Here is a 22833-nt window from a genome sequence, read left to right on the forward strand (position 1 = left end):
TTAATACACAATGTTGTTTTAAAAGCTACATTTACCAGCGGAGTCCGAAGGATAGCCATAATGACTTCTTGATGGAATGTTTTTTGGAGGAAGAGGAGGAGGAGCTGCAACAAGGATGACCATTTAGGCCAATAGATTATAATATTTCAAATACATACAGACATTACTCAACCAATAAAGATAAAGCAAGGTGCATTCATGCCAGCTCACCTCCTGTTGGAAAACTTCTGCTCAGTGGGGAGTCTGAGCGTGGTCTCGAGTCTCCCCATAGCTCACTAGGGACCACTGTGATTGGTTAACGACAAAAGAAACAATAAAGGTCACCTCTGTGAACCGCCCTTGCTAAGTATCTTTAAAGCATGCTTAGTATCAATTCATGTGATGTCAGATCGATAGGGGACAGACCATCATATCTGGCATATTTGGTCTCTGAAGGCAGCCCAAAAAAGGCAGGAACGTTCTGCGACAACCTGTCACTGCAAAAGGAGACACACAACAGTCAAAAACTATTTCTGCGTTTTTCAAAATTCCTGATCCAACATTATTCAAGGCACATCTATAGCAGTACCAGTAACACACAGACTGAGTCAGTGGCTAAAAGAATGACAGACCTTGGCGTCTCAGGTGCAGGACTTGGCGTAGGGGTGGAGCGTCTGGGTCTGGCAATCTCTTCACCTATGAGTAACATAACAAAAACTTAACTGCTGCTCTGTTTGATATTTGAAAAAAATCCTATCACAAAAAGCCTATTTTCAGCTTCTAGGGATGGCAATGTTAGTCCAACACTTTGGTCATTTGGTCACTAAAATATCTCAACAACTATTGGATTGAATTGCCAAAAAATTTAAAGAGGTCATATTATGCTCATTTTATTTAGGGGTTGTACCAGAACAAGTTTACATGGTTTCATTTTCAAAAAACACCATATTTTTGTCATACTGCACATTGCTGGAGCTCCTCTTTCACAGTGTGTGTTGAAGGCTTCAATTTAGCTATGGAGTGATACATCTTGCCTCTACATGATCTTTGTTGGGAGTTGCAAATGTGCAGCTCCTGGTTAAGGACTACTGGCCAATCAGAAGCAGAGTGGGGAAGGTCATGAGAAGCCAGTAAACACGGCTTCGGTTGAGCTGTTTACGTTCCCCTTACCAGCTTAGCAACATGTACTGGAGCAAGAGTTTCTGAGCTCTCTCTCTACATCACAGTAACAACTTCATGTCCATTGGACTGCCTGGAGGGTAATGTTAGCTAGTGTTTGAAAAGGAGAGGTGAGGTGTGTGCTGTAGCTCAGTGTTTTTGATGGCATGTCGGATTAGCCGCTTGGCGAGCATTTTACGATGCGTATTTTTCTTTCATCCCTGTGTCGTCACAGGGTTGAAATTGAAACGGCTGGACTACAAACGAGCTGTTTTCAGGCAGTTCAGAGAAGTATTTTCTGTGGGAGATAGGATCTCCCTTTGGGGTGGACTTTGGGCTTTTTCACTTTGCAAACCAATTACATGCACAACAAAGATATATAACTCAATAAAGGAGAGGGAAAAAGCCAAAAAGCATAATATGACCTCTTTAATACAGATGCCCGTGGTCCCCTCAGGATGAATCACTTCAGTGGTCCCTTAAATTTTTATCAAGAGCCACCAACAGGGCAAAAATGAATTGTTCAATACTTTGGTTTATGACTATTTCATGCCAAACTAATAACATACCCCAACATCCTCAGCTGCTTTGTGTTATAGTGTATAGTAGTGCTATTTCGCAAATGCTAGCAAGCTATCACTCTAAAGTAAGATGGTGAACACGGCAAACAAACTTTAAAAAAAAAAAAGTTTTTATATATTTTTTATATATAAACAAACATTGTAATTGCTAAGCATCAGCAGGTTAGCATTGTTGATGTAAGTATGTTTAGTACATTTAGGTCAAAGCACTGCAATGGAGGTTAGATTTTAAAAAACTATTTCCAAATAGGTGTACTTACAAGACAAATTCCTCTTTATCTGCCCCTGTAAAAGATAAAATCACACAACACAAATTGAGGATACCGACAATGTATTGTGAAAATATACAATACAAACAAATCATTTTATTGTTTCATTCAATTTTAATGATATTTTTTGTGGTAGATCACATCAGTCATATAAGACAAGTTGATTTGCATCGGAAATGCATATATCTTTGTCACCACATTGTTATATTTTTTACTTTTTTAAGGAAATTAAGATTTTCTTGATACTTAATACTAAATCACAATTGATTTAGATTGATTTAGATGGATTATTCTTATTTTGCTTTTTTACTTTCTGCACTGTATTTATTAAAAATGGGTCATGTAGCAGAGATTAGAAAACTGAGTGTCAGGCTGTTGCCCTTGAAACAGCCAGCAGATGGTGTAAGAAACTTACCGGGCTGCGTCTCTGAGACCAGCAAAAGGGAAGAGAGAACAGACCTGGGTCAGAGAGTGAGTGACAAATCAGTCAAATGGACACCAACTAAAAACTGCACACACCACACCTCTTTACTTGCACCGCAAAGCCTTAATAATGCAACATGAGCCATAACACCCTCAAGATTATGAGGACAATACCTACGACCACCACGCACAGCGGCACACACTGAATGTAGCAGGTCGCTTAGCATGTACGCTCCACTGAGACCAAATCAATAGGTTTGGAGCTCTGTGTGTGTTATGTTTACAGTGCATTATGTAACACAGTCACTTTGCTAGACAGGTTCAAGTAAAGCTGTAGCTACACAGAAAATAAGTCAACAAAAAGAAGTGAGGTCATTTGAGGCCTAGAAAGGACACTAAGACTTGTGAGACAGAAACTCCGTGCAGAAACAAGGGTGAAGCCATAAAGGCAATTTATAAGTGAACTATCACAGGAACTCTATCGACCATTTCAACGGGAATTCATGCCATGCAGTCCCTGCTGGTGGTGATACAGATGTAAAATTGAATGGCAGGCTTACCGGACTTCTCTTCTACAAGATGGCCGCAGATAAGTGAGAAGAAAAGACAAAAACACAGAGAGGTAAGATTAAGACAGAGAGAGACAGAGAGAATTCACCAGCTATTTCAAAATATGAACAGCAGTGTTTGTGTGTGTGATTTGTGCCCTTCAGTCCTCTGCAGCAGAACAACAGGGCTGATCACACAACGCTCACCAGAGATGGGGAGAGTGCCAGGCCTCCTACTGAGGCTTTTAGCTCGTCCATAGATGGAGGGACACACTTGGTACTGTCCGACACCAGCGGCTTGATCTTAATTTTGAACTTTTTCTTGTTGTCCTCGTCGTCCTCGGAGTCGCTGGAGGAGAAAAACTGCTTTCCTTTGCAAGCTGGTGATCTTGTGTCAAGGACAATGTAAAATAACAGCAATAAATAGTGTGAAACATGGAGGCTAATTCAGTCTTCTAAATAATTTAAAGATAACATGTCCTTCAAAAATAAATATATTTCGTCTCAAATTCACATGTGTGTGCAACATGCAGAACAACACTGCAGCCTGTGGAGGAAAGTACATTTACTTAAGTACCGTACTTTAAAGGTACAATATGTGAGATATAAATATAAGATATATCTCGATACAACATTCAGAAAATATAACATTATCAACATAATTTGAAGAAGTAACAATTCTGATATTATGTCAAAATATCTATGTACTGAATTGTGGCAATATCTACTAAAGTTAGCATGCTAACCAGCTAGCCTGTTACAAGATTAAATATTGTCATGGCTTTCCACTGCTGCAGACAACGCTTCGCGAGTAAAGAAATGCGGTTTGAAGCTGAACTCGGAATGTTTCTGGTAAGTAACATCCAACTTTGGCTATTTAGAGAAACATCTCTTTAGTGCAACTAATGACGACACAACCCATACCGGAAAACATTTTAAATTACATCGATATATTGTTTTGATGTGGCTGTTTTCTTGCTACTCTGGTCTTGCGAAAACAGAGCTAAGCAAGATATAACATAAAATATAGGCCGTTTTAGGCCGAGTTTCAGCAATTTGGTCAATTTTGCCCTCGATTTTTTGCCCTGCTGTTAGTTAATAGTTGGCTTTTCATCAGGCATGTGATTGGCAAAGAGAAAAAAAGCAGGAAAAAATACTGAGACCACCCGACACCCCGATTAAACTGGCGGCGGCTCTAACATGGAAGGTAAAGCAGGACCCATGACAATAAGTTATTTAATGGATGTGTTGCTGTGGGAATCAAAGACAAGGGTCTAATCCACTGCTCCATCGCAACCTCTCTATAATAATTATTATTTTGTATTCATTTCTACCAAACTTCAACAGCTAAATGTGCAACATGAAACATGAAATAATTGAGTCTATAACTAAATAATGTAAATACTAACTTTCAAATTAGTTCAGTTGAAGTTAATAGATGATTTTTAATGAATAACAGACAGCAGCAAAGGTTGTTTCCTGTTTAAGACCTGGTGGCCTGACTGTTAAAGAAACACATATTCTTCAGGAAACTGAAACAGCTGATCAGTCTCTATCTGTTGGAAACTGTAGGAAAAAATTTGACATTTCAGCTCTGGAAGCGGGCGGGCGTGTGCGTGAGACGAGAACGACCGCGACAGTTTAACGGGATCGCGCCAGTCACACAAAAGCCGTTGCCGTGGTTACCTCGTGGAGCGCTTGTTTGCCTGTCTGTTGATGAGGAGCGCGGAGCGACCCGTGTGAAAAGGCCTTATATAGCCTAAACCTTGTCACAACCATTCACAAGATATTAATTAATAACGTGCCAAAACCTTTAACATAAGGACGACTTAAAAAGCAACCATTCACACAGCAAAGTCTGATGTGATCTACCACAAAAATAAATGGAGAACTGTTCAAGGTTGAAAACTTTTTGCTGGTCACACAAAGTTTACAACGGACGACAATGTTCTTTGCATTTTAGACTGTGACACAGTAATGACAATAACGTTACTTGCAGCTGTCGAAAATACCTCTCTCTTCCTGTTCTCCAGTTGTACATCTTCGATGGCCATAATTGACGCCACAGAAGAAATATCGAAGGCTCTAACAAACAAAAAACATGCAATAGGAATTTTTATAGATCTTAAAAAAGCTTTTGATACCATTAATCATGATATATTACTTAAGAAATTAGAACGATATGGCATAGGGGGGGTTGCTGGGAAATGGGTGAAAAGTTATTTGAGCGACAGAGTACAGTTTGTCCAAATGGGTGAGCTCTCTTCTGGATGTCTTGACATTGCTTGTGGTGTCCCGCAGGGGTCAGTATTGGGCCCCAAATTATTTAATTTATATATTGATGATATTTTAAATGTTTCTCAATTGGTTAAATGTGTATTGTACGCTGATGATACAAATATTTTCTATAGTAACGATAGTTTGGAGCGACTGGTTAGCGTTATAAACAAAGAACTAAGTAAATTTAAAAAATGGATGGAAAGTAACAAATTATCCTTAAACCTAGATAAATCCAAAGTGATGTTTTTTGGAAAGTATCAAGCTGATTCGCAGAAACTGGTTGAGATAGACGGAGTACACATTGAAAATGTTCAGGAAAAAGATTTTTTAGGTGTAACGATAGACAACAAGCTAAGTTGGAATGCCCACATCAGACATATAACAACAAAAGTCTCCAAAAGCCTTGCTATAATAAGTAAAGTTAAGCATATCTTTGATTTTAATGCACTCCATACCCTGTATTGTGCTTTAATACAGCCATATCTAACCTACTGTGTAGAGGTATGGGGCAATAATTGCAAAAATGTAATACAGTCACTTTTTTTGCTACAGAAAAGAGCTATACGAATTATACACAAGGCCGCCTATTTTGAACACACAAATCCTCTCTTTCTCAAATCAATTAAAAATGCAGGATCTTGTAAAATTTTATAATGCACAGTTCATGTTCAAAGCGTATCACTATTTATTACCTGTGAACATTCAAAATATGTTTTCTCATAAGGAGCAGTCGTACAGTTTGAGAGGATTTGGAAACTTTGCGGTACCAACTTGGCGAGTTCCACCAGGAGGAGTTATTCTATGTCTGTTTGTGGGGTTACTTTGTGGAATAATCTGGGGCTTGAATTAAAGCAGTGTCAAGGCATTCACAATTTCAAACGTCTTTACAAACGAAAGGTCTGGTCCCATTACAATGACAATGAGGTTTGATTGTATTCATGTTGTGTAGATTGTTGGATTAGTTGTCATTTATTTACACTTGTGGTATTCCGTCTACCATTGTTGGTATTTGATAATCATTGTTATGTACCCTTGTGGTATTCCGTCTACCATTGTTGGTAGTTGTTCGTCATTATGTACTCTTGTGGTATTCCATCTACCATTGTTGGTATTTGATAATCATTGTTATGTACCCTTGTGGTATTTCGTCTACCATTGTTGGTATTTGATAAGCATTGTTACCTGTGGAAATATTTGTATATTATTAGTATGTATGGTATGAATGTGTGGTTTTGACTTGTGCATCCACTGTTTCTAAATGAGGTATTATTATTATTATTATTATTTATTTATTTATTTTTATTTTTTTAATTATTAATATTTTTTCTTTGAGATTATTGATGAAGGAAGCAGCTATTTTTTGTATGTATAAATTCTTTGATAGACTGGGGTGGGGTTTAATAAGTTTTACTTCTTCCCACTCCATTTCAAGCATAAGTGTATAAGTTATTATTATTGTGTATCTTTTCTGTTGTCACACTATTTTGCTTGAAATAAATAAATACTTTAGCTTCTTGGCTAACAGCTGACTTTAACAACATAAAGTCCAGTGCCGGTGAGCTGCAGCATGGTCGCGCATTCACGTCAGGGATGGTGCGTTCAGTAGCGCACCGTTACTTGGATTAGTAATCCGTTACATTACTCTTTACTGGGAAAAGTAATTTTGCAGTAGGCCTATTACTGCCCAACACGTTACGTACCACTGATGCGCGAGAGCGCCTGTGGTACAAACTGCGCAGGTGTGGAATTGGCAGCTGAGCGTAAACGAACATCCTTGATACTTTACACAACCTAGATCCTTTCCATTTCACTACACCAGGTCCTGGATTAATCCGGAAAAATCACATCCCTGTTTCATTTTATAACTGATGACTGTAAGTTAATATTTAGTAGTAGTAGTGATAGTACCTGTGGCAGTAGACCAACTGGAAAAATGTCCATCAGTTCAACCCATTATGAGTTTGGAAAGCTATACATTTTTATGGGACATTGCAAGGTTTCTTATGCGTTTCACTGTATACAATCTTGAACAGTGTCATTGCTGCAAATTAGCAAATCATGCAGTTCTTGTTTGGAGCATGTAAAATGATGTTACATTATACAATAAGATAAACCTTTAATGATCCTCAAGACCTACACTACTTAGGTACAAGATCTGAGTACTTCTTCCACCTCTGACTGCAGCAGAGGAGTGAGATGTCCGCTGTGCTGTGTCCCAGTTAACAATATTATACCTGCTGTAACTGACACTCCTGCTCTTTTCTCAGCTAAATCATCCTGCTCAGAGTAAGTCTCCACAGTACCAGCTCTCTATGAATCCATTTCAAACATACAGCTGTTGACACCTGCAGGAGCAAAAACTTTGGACAGCTCTGTCCGGCTGGGAGTATTGATTTGGCCTATTTAATGCTGAGAAGCACTCATCCAATGAGTCACTCAGCCAAACAGGTCAATAGGTTTGCAGGAGAAGAGTCCCAAGACTGCTGCTGCTACTGTTTCCGCTTTAAAAGGATATCATCGCCCTCGTCACCGGGCCGGAGGCTGAAGCCCTCGTCATCCACGTCAGGGGAGGCCTTGAAAAGTGGGAGGAGAAGAGTGACGGTCATTTTTAGTCCATCACACACAGTAAAAAAGGCATCATTAGAATCTTCCCTCTGAAGAGCTCTGCATATAAATGTGGATCAGATTTCACAGATGTCTTGCTTGAGATGGTCAGCTTCCAGGCTGAAGCTCCTGCTGACTCACCAAATATGCAGGTCCCACTCGATTTGCAGTGTTTACTCATTTTAAACCTAGTATTACATGACGCTGATTGCCACAGCACAGCACAAGTATTTCACACCAAAGCTGCAAAGTTGCTGCTTGCTCAGAAACATCAAAATGAAGCGGTATGTAAATAATTTACCAAAAGTAAAACGTAGTAGGCTGCGCACACTTACATATCTGTCCCAGTCAATCTCCCCATAAAAACCATTTGGTGCTCCATTGGCCTTTTTCTAGCAATAAAATGGAGAAAACACAGAATAATGAAAGGCGAACATCAGAAAGCAAACGACAAGTCAGTATTAAAATGTCAGTGTGAATTATCAATTTGTATAAACAAACGATGAACAAATATCTGGGTTTGTTGTAGTGTTGTTCATTATTCCTATTAGTAAGAAATAATGTTTTACACTCACACCAAGTAAATTGTGGCAAATTCCTAACAATAAAAAAGACAGGACAAGAAATATGAGTGGTTAGATGGACAGTGCACAGTTTTGTTAAAAACCCCTTGTTATGCGAATCTGTACCCTGTAAACATCCATAACAATTTACAGAAATAATGTTTAGAAACAAATAAAGTGGTTTAGATAAACTATTGACTTGTTCACAACCTGTCTGATTATCTGACTTCTCATATTTCTTGCCCCGTCAGACTTTGTTGTAATGACATCGTCGCCTTTCCAGAACTAGTCAATTACTGTGGTGTGTACAAACTTATCGTAACTAAGAAATGATGGCCAAAACTAAAACAAAATGGGACCCAAGTAGTAATTAACAAGAACTTTCCTTTAAAGGCATAAACATATTTTAAACTGAAAATCTAAAACGGACATACATTTCCTCTCTTTCCGCTTCCAGCTCCATCTTTGTCAGGTGAACTCCTGCTTGAAGTAACAAGAAAGAAGAAATAAATGATATCATAATATCATTCAATTTTTATCATTAAATCAGGGATCTCCAAAGCAGGGCACAGTATCGTTTCAAATAATTCAGTACTAGCGCCAATACAATATCTGAGTTTTGGTACTGATTACAAAACTTTTGTCAGAATTACTTCGACAAATACAAACATGTTTTTCTGCAATACCCTTTTCTTCCATTGTACAAAAGAAGTCAAACTTCAACACAAATGTTAAATGTCAAAACACAAACAGCAGTAAAAGAACTTTACCTAAATAAAATTCAGAAAATGAGTAAAAACATTTAAAAAAGATTACAAATCTGACCAAACACTAAAGGCCAACTTTCAGTACTTTTGCAATTCGAGTTTCTGGTACTCAATGCCAGAGAGACGATTCGGTCAGAACCATAGGAGTTTTTAGGTAATTACAAGCTGCTTTCAGAGTTGGGTGGTTGTAAAAATTCGCGTGTGAGTCTGAGCAAACTCACGTTGTGTCTGTATCCTTGTCCCTCTTTCGTAAGCCCAGGGCTTTCCTTGTTCGGTTTTTTAGTCCTGGTGCAGACAGAGTGAGAGAGGGAGAACAACATCATGAAGAATTAATTAAAAGTTTTAAAGCCTAATATAAAGTTAACTGTCATGTCATTAAAATGCACTTAAAAGCAAATAACACGGAAGAGTAGAAGGCTGATGTACAGTAACACAAGGATGAAACTGTTCTTGTGGATACACAGGAAATACAAGAAACCCCAATAAGTTGATATAAATTAATGAATTGATTCAGGACACAACATCCTGCCCTCTGGAGAAATCCTCCAAATAAAGTGAACAGTGCAGACGCAATCCCCTTAAGTGTACATTCCCTGACTATATAAAATGGAAAGAAAACATGAGCAAAGGTTGATTAGTGTGTCCACTTCATTAGCGAGATTTGTGGGAGAGTGGGGAGAGATCTACCACAGTAATCCATCAGCTAAACTGGATGCCAAGACCCCTGCAGCACTAACGGTTGGCACCATGCAGAACTCGATTGAGGACGACTGGGAAAACCAACAGAAAGACACAATTCAGTGCGTGCAAAGCAAAGCCAAAACTGTTTCTGCATACGTGTTGCAGGGTAAAATTCTTGTGTGATGCTTCATCTGCACTTTTATTGTTGGTTTGTATGTAATACGGATCGACAAAACAATGAATGTACAATGAATAAAAACTAAACTAAAGTCATTTTTTTCAAATGATGATGAGATGATTTCAAATTTATATCAAGAGTTTGTAGCAACACTAGCAATCTATGATGCTGTACTTACACACAGTGGGGCTTTGAGCTAAATTCTTATGCTAACATGCTTACAACAATGTTAACACACTGCACTACCAGCTATGTGTAAGTTCTCCAAAATAAATCGGTGAGTTAGTGAGTTGGTATCATATATAATATCAATAAATTAAGTCTCCACTGGATTACGATGCTGCAAAATGACATGCAGTCAATGAAAAAAATATGCAGTGTGTAAGAAAAACAGTTGTTTTACCATTAGTGATTATAATTCTGTGATCTTTTATTATTTACACCGACCCTGGGGCATGTGTAACTATTTGGTTGTTACTTAGAGTAATGTTGTAACATATCAGGCATTAATCACAACTTTATCATTTTAATAATTTCCGTTATAATTTACACACAATTGATGTTTAGCATGTTCACCATTTACAGAACTGAAGTGAAACTGGAACATTCAAAATCAAATGGACATTTGTAACAATGTTAATAACAGAGCCTGCTTCTAAAGTATGCTGTGTGGCTTGCTTCACATGTTTAGATAAGGACAGTAGTTGTTTTTTTTTTAAACTATTTAATTTTGTTGTTTATTCAATATTTATGTTTTTAGAGGACTGGCGACCTGTCCAGGGTGTACCCAGCCTTGCACCCGATTTCAGCTGGGATTGGCTCCAGCCCCCCCGCGACCCTGTACGCAGGATAAGCGGTTGACGATGGATGGATGGATGGATGGATGTTTTTAGAGGCGTTTTACTGCCTTTAAGAAACACAATTACCCATAAGCAATAGACTAGACAAGTTCAGACATGTCTGTAACAGCAGGACTGACAGGAGTCAGTACAAGTTTTTAGATTAGAGTTTAAGAGTTGGATTAATTAACTTTGCCTTGGTGAATTTTATGAATATGGAAGAAGTTATCATGATGTTAAAGGATCACCAAAGTCAGTGGGATTCATACTCTGGGGATTATGAAAGTCTGTACAAAACAGACAGATGGAGGAGACTCTAGACTTCACTGTTTGTTGTTAGAAACATTTTTTGAGACTTAATGAAGCTTAAAGAGTTAATTGATATTGACAATCCTTCGGCTACCCTCAGGTTAAATGTATAAAGGCAATTTTATGTTTCTCAGGACCAAGGAACGACCGCTGTGAGGACCCCATTGAAACGAAACTAAAGGAATTATTCTTAACCGAAATTAATAACATTTTTGAGGGGCTAAATGTGCTCGAAATATCACAAAACTTTGCACACTTGTCAAAAGTGGAGAAAATTTACTTCTGATATGGGACTTGGAGACATACCCTAAACCCAACAGGAAGACTGCCATTTTGAATTTACTGTGCATATATAGGGCCTTTCTCGCCATTTACAGGGTCCGTACTTTAACAAACTCCTCCTACAAAATCAGTCAAATTGACTTCAAATTTGGGCAGTGCAATGGCGAATGATGAAAAGTTAACAACACTTTTCGTTGAATGACTTGTCTGTGGCAAGGTGGTGAATTTTGATAATTCACAATGAAACAGGAAGTTATTGTGGTCAAATATGTACAAAACTTTGCATGTTCCATAAGAGTGCCTCCCTGCAGACATCTACATGCTGATATTCCGACATAGCGCCACCTACTGGCAACAGGACATTAAGCCCTGTGTGACAATAATCATTTGATTTATGTGAAATTTTCATGGTGAGGACTACACCAGTGTCGGCAAATAAGTCTGGCATCAGTTACATGGCAGGTTGGAACATAGCCAAATAATTTCAAACTCTAGGGTACTCGTATGCATGTTTTGCTCAGTTGGTTTCCAGCTGGGGGAGTTGTAAGATCAATCCCAATGTCTTGTGGACTTTTTTTTTTCTCCCTTGTTAAACAAATTGATTATAAGGACACTTTAACACATGCTCACAATAAAGCATGCTCACAATAAATCGTGTGTGCGTCCCGGCATTTGATCAACATTCATAAACCTATGGACACTTACTTTCATTTCCCTGAGGAAATTCAGGGGAGTCCAATCACATGTTTACTGATGGGTTTTTCAGAGGTGTGTCAAGCAAACCTGAGACTGTTTTGAATGTCTTTCAGAACTTTTCAAAGTAAAAGCTGCCAATAAACTTAACATGTGAGGGCCTGTGATGTATTGGTAGTTAGCTGGGCTTCTCAATAGCACAGATTATTCCTGCATCATAGCTCTTCATCAGTGGAGATAGCTCTGAACAGCCAGCCTTCTGTCCAGTCCTAACCAGAATGTGTCTTGTGTAATAAGGAGTAGAAATAGATCCTGGTCAGATCACAATCAGATTCTTTGATCACATTGTGCAGTTTGATCACATTGTGCATCAGAGTAGGACTGTTGCTTTTGAAACCCATTTACAAATTTTGCCTGAGGAGAGCCCTACAACACTCATTAAACAGAGGGATTTTTGTAATTATTGATATTAGCAATCTAGTTAAGTTTGGATCTTATTCTCGCTAATTCACAGAAACAAGCTGCTGACTACAAACGGCATGTCCTTTACATTTCTGCTTTTTCACTATAGCATAACGTGATTGTTCTTTAGCACCATCATTCCACTTTCAAAATAAGGTTTCAAATGCAAATTATCATGCTTTTAGTTGTTCAGACCGATTCCCAAATTTCTAGGCAGCCATTTGTCCCCATATATCTCACCGTGTTATGAATTTCATCTTGACATTAAGTCAGAGAGATTTTACAGTTTAAAAGAACATTCATCATTAACATTATTCTCTATTCATAATAATAGCCAACTAATTACAGCTATATCATGAAATAATGGTCCAGATAAGCAAACTCTGTGGGGGGTTAGGCCTGCCCCTGCTGAAAAAAATCATAGGGAAAACAGTGCTATCAGATGTGAATGAAAGGTCCAGAAGAAATGTCGCAAGTGGACCTTGACTTTTATTTGTCAAACTATGATTTATAAGGCCAAGAATGAAACTTCAGACTGTTCATCCTGTGGGTATGGTTTTCTGAAAACCCAGCTCTGAAAAGACTCCCTCACAATTTCCAATAAATATCTGAACAAACTAGTGACAAGACCTCCAGAAACAGTCCCTTCTGTCACTGCTTCCCACAATTCTTGTACATTCCTAAAACAGACAGACTATCAGTTCTCCATGCTGGTGGTCAGTTGTGCATAGGTGTGTAAATTCAACTCTTGCCATTCTTCACACACCAACCTCTGCCACAGTAATGTTGCCTGCTTAACAACACCATGCCTCATTTGCCAGTGATAGAGATTTGAAACAAAGGGGAAACAAAAGAGCAACACAGCCAAGGTTGGGACCAACTAGTTCTGAACAATGTCCAGGACAGATTTGCTAAAAACTGTAGACTTTGCATGCACTCCAGTCTCTACACTTTAACAAAAAAATTTAAGGCACACCAAGAAATGTGAGCACCTGCGTGCCTCCTGTACGTGTAGTATTTTCTTTTATGTATTGCTGTTTTTACCTTTATTCTATTTTTTACTTGATAGTTTGAAACTGTAGAAGAGATTTTAACATTGTGTAAGTTACAGACTAAACCTCTTATTTTGTAGTTGGCAAACAAATTATCACCACCTACCGATTAATACTTATCATTAATATTATACTTTAATTCCTGCCTTTTCTATAATGTCTAACTTCTCAGCTGTGCTCATTTCACAGAGATTATCTAAATAGATGATAATCAATGTTCCTGAGATAATGCATTTAGTTAATTTGTTACAGAGATAATAAACCTACATGCTGACAAGGTTTTACTGCAGAACATGTATAGCAGCCACGTTTGAATCCAAAAAACATGTCACTAACTACACCTGACAGCCTATACTGTGTAATTAGCAATGTGCATGTAGCTAACAGAGGCTACGATAAGCATGTGACATCTGCGTTGTTGTGTAGCTTCTACAATGTCTAACTTCCCCTATTATTGGTTTTAAAATGTGGCTGAATTACGCACGGTGCATCCTTTAATTGTGTCCATGTAGTGGATCGCCTATCTTGAGAAGGTTGGCAAGTTGATTATCATACAAGAAAATCAATTTCAGCATTCAACACAATCTCCCCCATGAAACTGATTGACAAACTTAGCACTCTTGGCTTGGGATATTATGCATCCTCACAAACAGACCTCACACCTCCTCCACACTAGTGCTCAACACCGGAGCCCCCCAGGGCTGTGTGCTCAACCCCCTCCTGTTTACGCTGTACACCTACGACTGCATCCTCCGACATAGAGAGAACTCTGTTGTGAAGTTTGCAGACGACACCACCATCATCGGCTGGATTTCAAACAACGATGAGAATACATATTGGGAGGAAATTGATCATCTTGCAGAGTGAACAAAGAGAACAACCTACTGCTCAATGTCAGCAAAACCAAGGAGCTGATTGTTGAATTTAGGAAAAAGGAGTTGGAGACAGGTGAAGCAGGTGAACAGTTTTATGTACCCATGAATCAGCATCAAAGAGAACCTTTGGTCACTTTTACAGAGGAGCAATAGAAAGCATCCTTACTAGAGACATCACAAAGTGGCATAGGACGTGCACGGCCCAGGACTAGAGGGCTCTGCAGCAGGAAAAACTGCTCAGAAGATTACTGGTACCACGCTGCATGAGATTCAGAGGTTTCTGCTTTTGTACCACTAGACTACAGAGCAGCTTCTTTCCTAAGGCTGTAAAACTCCTTAATTCATCCTCAGTACTCAACCATGTAAAATAGTTTAATTTCTATGACCTGTTATTTATCCATTCATCTAGTGTATATCATTTTGTATATAACATTTGCTTTCTGTGAATAGTATAAAGTGAACTACAATTGTATCTTGCTATACAACCCTGTGTTGTAAAATAATAAATAAGTCTACCTTGTGCCTTTTTTATAGGGTCAGCATTAGTGTAAAGTATGTAAAGTATGTATGATTTGTAGTTACAGTGTTGAAACATTCAAAAGCACTGGTAGATACCTTATGTGATGTCAAGCCACAGTCGATAAACCTGACACATAGTTATAAACTTACAATTCAAAAAGGGGTCATTTGAACAAATTTTATCAAAGACTAAGATGCTCATTTCACAGAGATTATCTAAATAGATGATAATCAATGTTCCTGAGATAATGCATTTAGTTAATTTGTTACAGAGATGATAAACCTACATGCTGACAACAAGGTTTTACTGCAGTACATGTACAGCAGCCACGTTTGAATCCAAAAAACATGTCACTAACTACACCTGACAGCCTATACTGTGTAATTAGCAATGTGCATGTAACTAACAGAGGCTACGATAAGCATGTGACATCTGCGTTGTTGTGTAGCTTGTGAACTGAGTACAATATCATGGCAGGCTGACTGCAGGCCTTTTGCTAATAATAGCCACCTTCCATTACCACGTTGGCATTAATGAATGGTAAAGGCCTAGCATCTGTCATGCAGGGTTAGATCTATGATTTAGCTCCTCCACCACATGATGTACTTTACCTTATTCCACCACCATTACCTTTGGTACAGCATCCTTTACTTTGCTTCATGCAACACAGGCACCAAATAATGTATGGTTTAAGCACCGCTTGTCCTATTGGCATGACATAATGTTATCCACCGATAGCAACAGCAGCAGAGGAATGAATGAGTGCAGCTTCCCGGACTGCTCGGATTTCCCCTCACATGCGCCTTAATATGACATAGTGTAAAAAGACAGAACTATAATCTGTACATGTAAACGGAGACATGCACAGACACGTGTAAACACACAGTACATCACAAGTGCAGAAGTACACTACTGTCTATCACTTCTTCCTTTGCATTCAAACACCTCACACACCTTCACTTTCATCTCACATGCATCTCAATTTGTCACAAACGACGTCACACACACACACACACACACACACACACACACACACGCACACACACACACACAATGGGTCACATTGTCACACTGGCCATGCATATAGCTCAGTTCATCTCACTGGATTCACTAGCTTTAATGTCCCAGCAGGACACAAGAGGACAGAAGGAGGACACAGGGGAAAAACATGGAAAATAAAGGAGGAGAAGGAGTGCATAGATTTACCTTGCATCATGATTGCAGATTTTCATCCTACGTTGCCCTCTGGTGCGCAGGCGGACAGAAATGAAGAAATCCAGCCGGTCAGAGGATGCCTGGGCAGGGCATAGCTAATTCTGCACAGCTCCCCAGCGAAGCACGATGTTGATTCCCTCCACCCCCAAGGGCCCAACTCCCAGACACCCGCACAGGGAGGTTGGGTGGGGGTAGCGCTAAGAGACAGCAGCAGCGGCAGAGGATACAGTGAGAAGAGACACCCAAAGAATATGCAGCAAATCGGGGGGTGGGGGTCCTCTCTGTGTGCACGTTAGGCCACCAACGCCCGAGCAGCAGCGACACACGCCATCTCTGAGAGGGGGGATGCTGAGGAAAGGCAAAGGAGAAAAAAAAGCAGAGCGTTACAGAGAGAGAGAGGCAGAGAAAGACTGGGAGAGAGAGGGGAGGAGGGAGGGAGTGGGAGGCTTGCTGATGTCACATCTGCACTAAACCAATCCCTGCAACCATGGTCACATGGCATCTGTCCCCTGATGCCTTAGTACCTCTCAGCTTGCCTTGAGCAGACACATTAAAGCCAAATGCATACATGTTATACAAGGTCTCACATAGTATAAATGTTAATTGTGACATGCTTAAAAAAATAGAATTCCCTTTATTTGTGTGTGTTGGTGGACATTTTTTTTTATGTTCATTGAAATTTGATTTAATCTCTTTTTATATTTTTAGTGGACTTGAGCTTTACAGGACAGTGAGGAGCAAAGAAAAATACATGAATCCAAAAAGTGGGACAAATACATCACTCACCCACGGACATACAGACAAACACAGGATAAAAATAAGAGGTCAAGCACAGAAAAAAAGCTAAAAAGGAAAAGAGTCTTTTTAAGTCTTTTGTTGAACTGATGAATAGACAGGAGGAAAATCTAATTAGGGAAAGAGGATTCCATCATTTTTGGTCAGTTACTGAACCTCATGATTCTGTCCTTGAATGAGCGACAAATAAAAGCCCTGATAAAAGTTTCTTCGGGAAAGGAATTCAGTATTACACTCTGTATGCTGAGATGAGACAATGCAGTGCTTTTTATTCAAATATAATATAATATTAAAAGGGGACCAGTGACAGGAAGAAATAATAGGGATAATACTTTTTCTTTTTCTGAAGTCTGAAGTCTGTTCTGGATCGTTGTGGAGCCTGAACAGAGAATCCTGAGTGATACCTAAATATGAAGCAACTGACTTGTTTGGAAAGGACAGCATAGATATTTTACTTACTCTGGGTTAAAAACACACACACACACAAACACACACACACACGCGAGGATGCACAAGCATGCACACAAGCATGCAGGTAACGCTATACAAGTTCCTGCCTTTGGTTTCACACTGTTCCTCTGATCTACAGGTGGCTGCAACGCACCAACAAATACAGCATTTTGCCTGGCCCCGAAGGTAGGTAGTAAATATAGATGAAAACAATGATGGATTTAAAATGACCAAGGTAAGTAATAACAGAGGTTGAGTTTGGTGGAATGAAATAAAGAGAAAGTCCTGAACAATCCACTATTTGATGTCCGCAAGGCATCTACTGAAATCTGATCAACTGTTTGCATTATTGCACTTTAGGTGATGAGTTCCTACATAAAAGTATCATTTTCTGGCAAAGTTAGTTCATATAAGGGATTTCTGTTTTTCTCACTGATTTGTCATGTCATGCCTTTTTTTGGCATTTCTGCTTTATTTGATAGTGATGGTACACTAAGATGGGAGAGCCAGGGGAGAGAGGGGACGGCATGCAGCAAGGAGCCGAGGCTAGACTCGAAGCCAGGCCACTATGGTAAGGACTCAGCCTTGATACGTGGCACGTCTCTATCATGTAAGCTACTGGGGCACCAGTGGTTTAGAAACAATTCAAAATGTGAACTTGTTGCAGGCCAAACAAATCTGATCGAAAATAAAACACGCCAACATCGTCTGAGAAGAAGCTGGGCGTTTAACTCTTAATAAATAATAACTAGGAGTGGGGTTTTTTTAAACTTTGAACAACTTGATTGACTTGATTTGAATGAATATTTGATATTATAGAGAAATACATCAGATCTGAAACCAAGCTTTGAGGGTCTTTAAAGAGAGATTAAATTAAATGTCAACAACATCCTGATGGAAAGAGACATTGTATTTCTGAGTAATACAGCCAAATGGGGCAAATAAATGGAGAAAGGATTGGACTGACAGCCGAGCCTTAGGGTAGCCTACAGGAAATGGAAGATGAGGATGAGCAAGAATTCCCAGAGGAACTGTGTTTTGTATTGGATAAATGTGAGGGAAGCCGGTCCAAAGCTTTAGCAGACGGATCGGAATAATGTGGTCTGTGTTGTCAAAGGCTACAGTTAGACATAAGGACAAGAGGACGCCAAGAGAAGATCATTTGTCCAATTTTAGTAGGATGGAGTTTGTTCTGTGGAAAACAGGATTTTCTTTTCAAGAAGCAGTTGGACAAAACTACTTTTCAGAATCAGAATCAGAAATACTTTATTCATCCCCGAGGGCAAATTCTGTAAATTTCTCCAGCACTCTGGAAACAATAGAGGAATACATCGACTTGTATACAACTGCAAGTTGCAAGACTGTTTCTATTGTTAAATGTGTCACACTGGAGGACAACAGTGTGTCAACCACCGCAGAGTACACACAGTCAGCTATAATCATAACACATGCTCACTGGAAGGATCTGCCTCACATTTTAGCCTGGAAAAAAGAGAGGGTGGCAAAGGAGGAAAACATCTAATACTATTATGCAAGTGTTACACTTTGGTAGAAAAACTGAGATGCTTTGAATTAAAGCAACTGTATGATTATTTGGCTTCTTTAATGGCTGCGTATTGATCTATTGGAGCAGAGTGAGTCACCCTCACTGATAGGGAAAGGACAGATGGGGGAAGGCAGTTAGAGTTTAGTATAGTGTGTGTGTGTGTGTGTGTGTGTGTGTGTGTGTGTGTGTGTGTGTGTGTGTGTGTGTGTGTGTGTGTGTGTGTGTGTGTGTGTGTGTGTGTTTCCACTGTGGTGGAGGTCATGTAATTTAAAAAAGTGAACATACAAAACAAAAAGCTGATGCAACCTTGACCTTACATATGATGTGTTTTCTGTCCCTTTGCTGTTTCCTCCATGTTTGGAGACTATTGTATGTTGGTGAGGTTGGTTAAATGTCAGAGAGTGTAATTGAACACAGTAATAAAAACTCTGTAGGCTACTTCATACTGTTAGTTTGATGTACAGTTAGTGTACGTTTCAGTGCCCTTGAGACAACCAAGTTAAATATGCTACAAACCCGGAAATGAACACCTTTAACTTGTGCCATCACTTCTACAATTTACTATTCTTATTGCTGAGGTTTATTTGTAGCTGTAGGAGTAACTGTTAATGAGCTTACTATACCTCGCTCAATAGACCACAGGCTTCTCCCATGTGCTTTCCTTAACCAGCTTGTTACATAAGATGCCATCCCGAGGTGAAAGGTGACCGCAACCAGGATTAGCAAAGGAGAGCTACACAGATCAAAACACATAAACTAGGAGCTGTTAACTGAGGGATACTTACAAATTACTATTCAGTTCTGCAGGTCAGATACACGTGGGTAAATGAAAATTGTGAATACATCACCTTTTTTATTTCTCAGAGAAGAAAACTGACTAAATACTAACTTGTGACTACAGACAACCTCCAGGTGGATTAGTCTATATTCTACTCTTCCATATATAAACCAAGCTGTATTATATCCATATAGATTACATTCAGTGCAATTATTAAAAAAAACTATGCGTGATATGATGGCCTTTGCTGCAGGAAACAGTGATGGTTGCTCATTACCACTCTGCACTGTAAATCCTTTCACAGTGTGGCTCAATACCGCCACCTACTGAAGGAAGTTAGTAAAAGCTTGAGCTCTATTTTTCTAGCAGTCCCTCCAAAATAATCTCTTGTCCTCATCATCATCAGCATCATATTAGTCTGTGCTTCACCCAGAAACAAACTCCACACTGGAGATCATACGGATACCGTGGAGAGTAGGTTGCCAAGTGATATATTGACTTTATTCATTAATTTGATTTAGGTCAACAACATTTTAGCAATATCAGACAAATTCTATTCAGAATTTTTTGCTGACTCCCTTAATATAACATTGGGATGTGCAAACACTAGCTTGTGGTCTTAATGCAATTCTGGCAGACATCCATAACATTATGTCTCATTGGGTTCAGCGCAGCTTGCTTCTCATCACTAGTTATAACTTGTGAGAATACGTTGTAGGCTGTAGAAAATCAATAAAGTTCCCCGCAGTAACAATTGTTACACATTGTCATACGTGTAGCATAACTTTAAGACAAGTTAACCACACACACACACACACACACACACACACACAAACACATCTTCATTCAGCATTATCACAGACCACATTAACACATCATGTCTGCCTCTTTGGTATCTTTACAACAGTGTTTGTGTCCTTGTCGTCCATGTGTGATCAGCATTGTCGGTCCTGTGGGTGTAAAAGCAACATGGCTTGTCGGGGCTGACAGAGTGACAGCACCACTGTAGGTCATGTTGCCGCTGTCGGCCATGGTGAGCTGATGTAACCTTGCCGCCGCTCTGTCTCCTGCCCGGAGGCTTTTTCACCAGAGGACAGGACACTTATTCAGCCTTGACAAATGATAGTTAATAACTCACCAACTCCAAAGCCATTTGCATGTTACAAAGGCAAAAGGCACCTTTTGAGGATTTCTAGAGAGACAGAAATATAAATACCTTCGAAACTGTGAGTTGAAAGCCAGATTTAAAGCCACAGAATTGTCAGCAAAGACAGCCAAAGCCTTCCTGAACTCTTTGTGTGCTCCCCCGAGCAGGAGGATCAGCTGAAGTAAGTCTGATATGCCGTAGTCAACGTGCTTCACAAACAGCCAAGTTGCACTGATATTAACAGCTACTTTGTGAATACAAGTAACAGGGCCCTCTTGAAAATAGTAATGAAAGCAGAAAGCAAATAAATTTTAAAGAGAAAATCCTTTCACTGTTACTATTCATCATACGACAAACAAGTATTTATAATGACAGAGAATTTTCTGAAATGGTAAAATTGAAAATTAATTGATATGAAGTGTGCAACAAAAATTAAATATTATCAGACCAAATGTGTCAAATGTGATTATCACTATAAATTCTCTTATAATATTAGCTTTACAGAGGACATTTTAGTGCTGGTTCACAGCATGCTCAAGAGTTCTTTCACCTACTCCAATCATTTCAGGTGGGCAAAGGGGAAACCCCTCGACTTTTTACCTAGTGCTTATAAAGATATCTTTCAGATCAGCCATTCTTAATGACCACTCTAAACCCATGAATGTTATGTTATTCATAAACAAACTCTGAGAATGAAAAAGGAAGTTACGAGTGCCACGATTGCCTCTAAAGAAATCATTGAGGAGCGGAGACACATGTTGATCTAAAAGTCTAACCACTAAAATGTGCTCAAAGCTACAAGGAGCTATCTAGACACACCACTCAGTTCTCAAGCACATCAAGAATAGCCACACAAATTTCAATAAGCCATAGCTTTACTAAACTCAAACTGATAGATGCTATCTTACTGAAAAATCTATACAATATGGTGGCTGCAAGCTTTAATTGTCTGGTCAGTTTCTCAGTAACATGAAACAAATGAAACTCATATGTTGTGACAAGCATCATAAACAGAATATTTAGTGGAATACAAGTCACTGTAATAAGCACAAAATGCTTTCCACCTGGGAGGTGGGATCTGCTGTCTATTTTCTCCCATGTATCTCTCACTTGTTTCATTCTCTTTATACAAGAAAAGTTGAATATATACACATTCCCCTAATTGCTAATTGGGGATGGGCATAACTGGGCATGGAAACACTGTTGCCACATTTGAGAGTAATTTGACTTCGAACAACCTCTAAACAAATGCACACACAAAGACAAAAAGTAAGGAAACAGAGCACAGATAAACTTAGTTGTCCTTATAAAAGAAATATGTTTTGCACATAAAAACAAAAGCCCTCTGTCATGAAAAATCTTCCCCTCCAGCACCTGTTTTTATGGAGCAGATAACAAAGAGACTTTAAGTGTTCATGGAAGCATTGCAGTGGTGTCTCTTAAAGTCACAGACTCGTGGATATCAGCTGAGCCAGACGGCAACACAAAGAACTACTGAAAGACCCCATTGCTTTCATAACAACAATCCAAAAGATGGAGATCAATTGACAACAACAAGCCAATTTTTTCACACTGCACTTGAGCAAAGATGTGAACATTTTGGCTGGGAATATCACAGTATTTATGGATAATGGCATTGCAAATATGACTGTATTTAACCGTAAGATCTTCTTTGTTGCTTTCTTCCACTAGATGGCACAACAGCACTATCAACTCACAAAGTATCCAGTCAGCTCAGAGTGGATTAATGATAAACGTAAAGAACTTGCATCTGTTCGACATTTTCTTACCGCTATTGAAGATTTGGCTAAATGTCATGTGATCATCAAAACTATAGTC

At 39.1% G+C, this 22833-nt stretch overlaps 1 protein-coding gene across 2 annotated transcripts in view; it reads right to left on the bottom strand.

Moving 5' to 3' along the window:
- Positions 1-21136, bottom strand: part of sgip1b (SH3GL interacting endocytic adaptor 1b) — a 28412-nt gene extending 7276 nt beyond the window's left edge. The window contains exons 1-14 of one of the 2 annotated variants that reach the window (XM_046050826.1): positions 21064-21136; positions 16270-16626; positions 9394-9457; positions 8840-8888; positions 8178-8234; positions 7754-7811; positions 3166-3341; positions 2971-2982; positions 2403-2414; positions 1979-2003; positions 612-675; positions 406-476; positions 211-285; positions 36-104 (exon numbers count right to left, since the gene is read on the bottom strand). In XM_046050826.1, the coding sequence (XP_045906782.1) occupies positions 36-104; positions 211-285; positions 406-476; positions 612-675; positions 1979-2003; positions 2403-2414; positions 2971-2982; positions 3166-3341; positions 7754-7811; positions 8178-8234; positions 8840-8888; positions 9394-9457; positions 16270-16279 (742 nt within the window). In that variant the 5' untranslated portion in view covers positions 16280-16626; positions 21064-21136. Of the gene's footprint in view, positions 1-35; positions 105-210; positions 286-405; positions 477-611; positions 676-1978; positions 2004-2402; positions 2415-2970; positions 2983-3165; positions 3342-7753; positions 7812-8177; positions 8235-8839; positions 8889-9393; positions 9458-16269; positions 16637-21063 lie in introns of those variants that run through there. The other variant, XM_046050827.1, reaches the window with a different exon arrangement.
- Between the last annotated feature and the right edge of the window lie 1697 nt (positions 21137-22833).

Source organism: Micropterus dolomieu, linkage group LG06, assembly GCF_021292245.1.
Source record: "Micropterus dolomieu isolate WLL.071019.BEF.003 ecotype Adirondacks linkage group LG06, ASM2129224v1, whole genome shotgun sequence".
Lineage (NCBI taxonomy): Eukaryota > Metazoa > Chordata > Actinopteri > Centrarchiformes > Centrarchidae > Micropterus > Micropterus dolomieu.